Genomic DNA, 4354 nt, shown 5'->3' on the forward strand with positions numbered 1-4354 from the left:
TTTGGTGGAGAGGGGGAGGAGACGGAAGAGGAGGAGGAGGAGGAGGAGGAAATTTACGACTGTGGAGTGGAGGGATGCGCCAAGACCTTCGCGCATGCTCACGTGGGGGGGGAAGACGGTGGGGCGCCGAGGGAGTTCGCGTTCTCGGTGAACGAGGCAGCCAATGCGTGAGCTGAACGACAGGAAAGCAATATACAAATGCTGGGGCGCCAGATTTAGCGCGCATGCCCGCACCCACACACCCTGGACAGCTCGCTTTGAGGGGCTTCCTGACATTGCTTTCGGGGCTGCCGGAAAAGCCTTTTCTCCTTGACCCTCCTCCCGTGCCGCTCCCTCCCTTACCCAGCAAATCTTCCGCGGCGGCATTTTCGGTCGGCTACTGACTTGAATATTCACACTTCACCCTTTCCTACCACCTGCCCGATCGCTATACACTCCCTTCTTGCTCCACTAGTGCGGCCTCCAGGTCCCCCTTTTCCCCTTCCACCCCATTCCTTTCCGAGATCCTGCCTGACGTGTCATGCTCCTCTTCCCCACGCTTCTCCTTCCCTCCTCCTTGAGAAAGTCCTCCGTGGTCCCTTGCGGGTTCTGGACGGGATTTTTCGGTGTATTTCGCGACCGATTTCGTCTCTGACACGTCCGCACAGTCCGAATCGCCTCTCGTCGGCACTGTAGTTGCTGCATTTCTTCGTGGTGGACGCGGGGTAGGGAATGACGAAAAAATGCCTTGATCTCTTCTCCCTCCGAACAGTCTTCGTCCATCGTCTGGCCTCCTTTTTGCCCCCCCACGAAATTCCTCCTCCTCCTCGTCCCCGTACAGAGCATCAAAGATGTCTTCCCCGTATTCCTCATCTTCTCCCACTTCGTCGATAAAATGGCCTTCGTCACATCGTGCATCGCTCAGATCAAATCGTGCATGACCATGTCTCTGCGGGAGTTCTGTGTACTGGACCGGAGTTTCGCTTCCCACGCCGCGCTGTCGGAAGTATCGATACCACAATTGCACAAGACATACAAGGAAAAGGGCGAAGATGGCGCCTGCTATACCCAAATATACAACCGGCCACAAGCCATGCAGTTCAAACATGCCGTGTTGCGGAATAGGGTCCCTGTGGCCTCCAGACCACCAAAGGCTTTAGCCGTAGAGGCGACGGGTGGAATATGGCTTGGCGTCAATGTCAAAGTAATGTCCCCTTGCCTGTCGTACGGATCGTATTTCTGTGTGAGCTCAAGACAAGGCCTCGATTGATGGAGTACCAATGGTAAGCACTGAAATAATTGCATTCTAGATCGCCTTGGCACGTTGCATACAAACGAGACTCCTCCTTGACCCAAGTTCATCCTTTCAGAGATGTAGCGCGATTAACGATTGTTATTCTCAAAGTGTGCGAGTTTTGAGGGACGAGTACTTCAAACGACGTGTCTCCTTTGTATTTCGTGTTTCACAATACTTCCAATCTCACCCAGGTGAATTGCAGGATCACACTATAAAGAGTGCTCGCTTTGGTCACTCGACCTCGGGTAACCTCCCCACCCCTGCAAAGCTTTCATTCTGCCACGGGCTTCGCACATCAATAACGCAGAACTACAGAATAAGTGCGTCGGTCTCAACATGCCGCATCTTTCTGTGCCAGCATCAGCCACAAGTGCTGCGGTTCTCCACCTTTACCGGCGTATTATCAAGAACGCCAAGGTGTTTCCTAGTAAAGGTCGCGATCGCATGCTCAAGGAAATCAGGGAAGGTAATGTTCCGAATACATCCTTTCCATTTTTCCTCGACCAAGGGCGACACTTTGATAAAAATGTTGAAGACTAACTTATTTGTAGACGCGGTGTCTCTTCCATCCTTTTCCCACTGGGGATGCTCGTGCCAAGACTGAATGATTCACGGAATGCCCCCCCGAGCATGAAAAGAAAAGATTAGAATGCTTAGATCTCTTTTGCCACCGGAACTTCACGCCACAGAGTTTCGCCTCAATGCCAAAGAAAGCGACCCGGAGAAGGTTAAGCACCACAGGAGTATGGCAATCCAGGGACTGAGTCAGTTGCAGGCCTACACGGGATTGGAGGACTCGGACATGGACTGGAGCGTCACAATGGAGCAAGCGCCATTGGGGGGGCTATCGGAGGAAAAAGTGGAGGAGAAATTGCGTCGCGTCCCACAAATGGCAATGACCTCCGGGAAGGACGTCGCAGACGAAACAGGGCAAGAAAACGATGACAGGAGGAAGTAGGAGGAGAAAATCAACCACTGTTGAGCACGTCACTGCCTGGGAGTACACCAATATTGATGCCAATGATCGCTTCTAGCGCTTTGTTTTGCTTCCATTCATCGTGTGCGGTGAACAAGATCGCAAGAAGAGAGGTGGCCTGCGAGATGCCGCCGTTCCACGTCATTACATGCATCACTTTCTCCTTTCTCGCAAAGTTTCGCCCTTTCACCCCTTTTTCGGGCTTCAGGCCCTCAATCAAGCCTTCGTCATATCCCCCATAGTATCCTTTCCCCTCCTTACTTCTTGTTGATGACCTCGATTCCCTCTTTGCCAGCCACAATCACCGCGGTGGTCATGTCCAAGAAGAAACCGTGCTCCACCACCCCCACCACTCCCTCCAAGGCCCGCGCCACCGCTTTCACGTCCGCGATCGGATCCGTGTAGTACAAATCCACAATGTAGTTGTCGTTGTCCGTAACGTAGGGCTTGTCGCCGTCCATGCGCAGCTTCCCTGTGGCTGCGCCCTTGACCCCCGGGAGCTCCAGAATCGTGCGTTGAGTGTGTTCATGGCAGAAAGGGGTGATTTCCACGGGCATGGCTCCCGTCACGCCCAATCCCGGAACCATTTTGCTGTCATCCACGATAACGATGAACTTCTTGGCGCACACCTGCAGGGAGAAGACGGGAGAGAGGGCCGGAAGGTGGGGGGGCAGGAGGCAGAAGGATGCCCGAGGGTGGGCGTCGTTTCATACGCGATATTGTATCGACCGGAGAGACCAAGGATCTCTTCTATCCTCCGCGTCCTCCTCCCTTCCTCTTCTCTGACCTCCATTGCCCCCCTCCCCTTCCCCGCTACCAAGCCCCTGAAGCCGTCTTTCACTTTCCTCTTCCTCGTCTAGCATGTCCCTTCCTTCGTATCCGTGTCTCCCACCCTATCATCTCTTCTTTTCCCCTCTTCGTCTTCCTATCTTTCTGTCCTCGGGCTTACCTCCACCATCTTCTCGCGCAATAAGGCCCCTCCACGTCCCTTGACCAAATTCAGGGCCGGGTCTACCTCATCCGCGCCGTCAATCGCCACGTCCAAGACGGAGTGAGAATCGAGCGTCACCAAGGGAACGCCCAGACTCTCTGCTTGCTCCTTGGTTCGGATGGAGGTGGGGATGGCCACTATGTCCTTTAACTCACCTGCTTTAAGCTTCATGCCCAATCGCTCCACTGGCGAACATGAATTGGACATGGATGGGACAAGGGGAAAAATAGGCGGGGGATAAGTAAGATGGTCAATGAGGAGCATCAAAAGAAGGGTTTCGTTGGGTTCTTGTGGGAAAGTTGACGCGGTAGGATCGACAGCAAGGAGGGAGGGAAACGACGAGGCAGGGACAAAGGGCGCCATTCAAAGGACAAGGTGGTCTTCATGTTGCCACGCGGGGTTTTTCCTCGTAGATCTATCGAACCATCACTCCACTGCGGGAGACAGAACGTCCCAGAGAGGCATGAGAATATAGCGGCATTTATACTCTTCTACTTCGATACCTACAGCCTCCCTATGTACCTACCAGCAAAAGCGGCAGTGGAGCCAGTGCCCAAACCCACAACCATTCCACTCTGCACGTAGTCGTCCACCGATTTGTAGCCCACTTGCTTCTTCAATTCGTCTTGACTAACCGCAAAGCGGGCGGTAGAAGAGGCACGTTGAACACATAGGGCTGGGCCGTTGAGGGGTTGCTTCAGGGGCAGAATAAACGCGGACGCGCCGACAGTGACCATGGCCATCACAGAGAAGATATTCTTTTGGCGGGCCATTTCTATATGTTAAGATGTAAATGAAGGGTCTAGGAGTGCGGGATAATAAAGGCGATCAAAAAAAATCATGCTGTTAATGATGTCCTTGACTGACTTGCACTGGCAAACGACCGGGGCATTATAATCCAAGTGCCAGTGCCCGAAACAAAGCAACATCCTGCCCCACGAGACAATCTTAAAAAGCGTCTACGCATCATATCAACCACCAAGCCGAGCATCCATCATCAGGACACCAGCAATCCAAATAATTCCCCCCTGCCCACGGCCGGAGGAAATTTGGCGTGGGGGTGGTCCGAACCCGTTGGCTCGCTCTTTACCATACGATCTTCCCCCCCCCC

At 53.5% G+C, this 4354-nt stretch overlaps 2 protein-coding genes across 2 annotated transcripts; one reads left to right on the forward strand and one right to left on the reverse strand.

The window, feature by feature from the left end:
• Positions 1–1464: 1464 nt before the first annotated feature.
• Positions 1465–2290, forward strand: NGA_0419902 (uncharacterized protein). Its single transcript, XM_005853940.1, has 2 exons — positions 1465–1742; positions 1966–2290. Exons 1-2 carry the CDS (start codon positions 1613–1615, stop codon positions 2232–2234), a joined length of 399 nt encoding a protein of 132 aa, XP_005854002.1. The 5' UTR covers positions 1465–1612; the 3' UTR covers positions 2235–2290.
• RPIA (ribose 5-phosphate isomerase A) lies at positions 2286–4020 on the reverse strand. Its single transcript, XM_005853939.1, has 3 exons — positions 3770–4020; positions 3202–3428; positions 2286–2881 (listed from the first exon to the last, which is right to left on the reverse strand). The coding sequence occupies exons 1-3, from the start codon at positions 4014–4016 to the stop codon at positions 2510–2512; spliced, it is 846 nt and encodes a 281-aa protein (XP_005854001.1). The 5' UTR covers positions 4017–4020; the 3' UTR covers positions 2286–2509.
• Positions 4021–4354: the final 334 nt, after the last annotated feature.

This window comes from Nannochloropsis gaditana (assembly GCF_000240725.1).
Source record: "Nannochloropsis gaditana CCMP526 unplaced genomic scaffold scaffold676, whole genome shotgun sequence".
Lineage (NCBI taxonomy): Eukaryota > Eustigmatophyceae > Eustigmatales > Monodopsidaceae > Microchloropsis > Microchloropsis gaditana.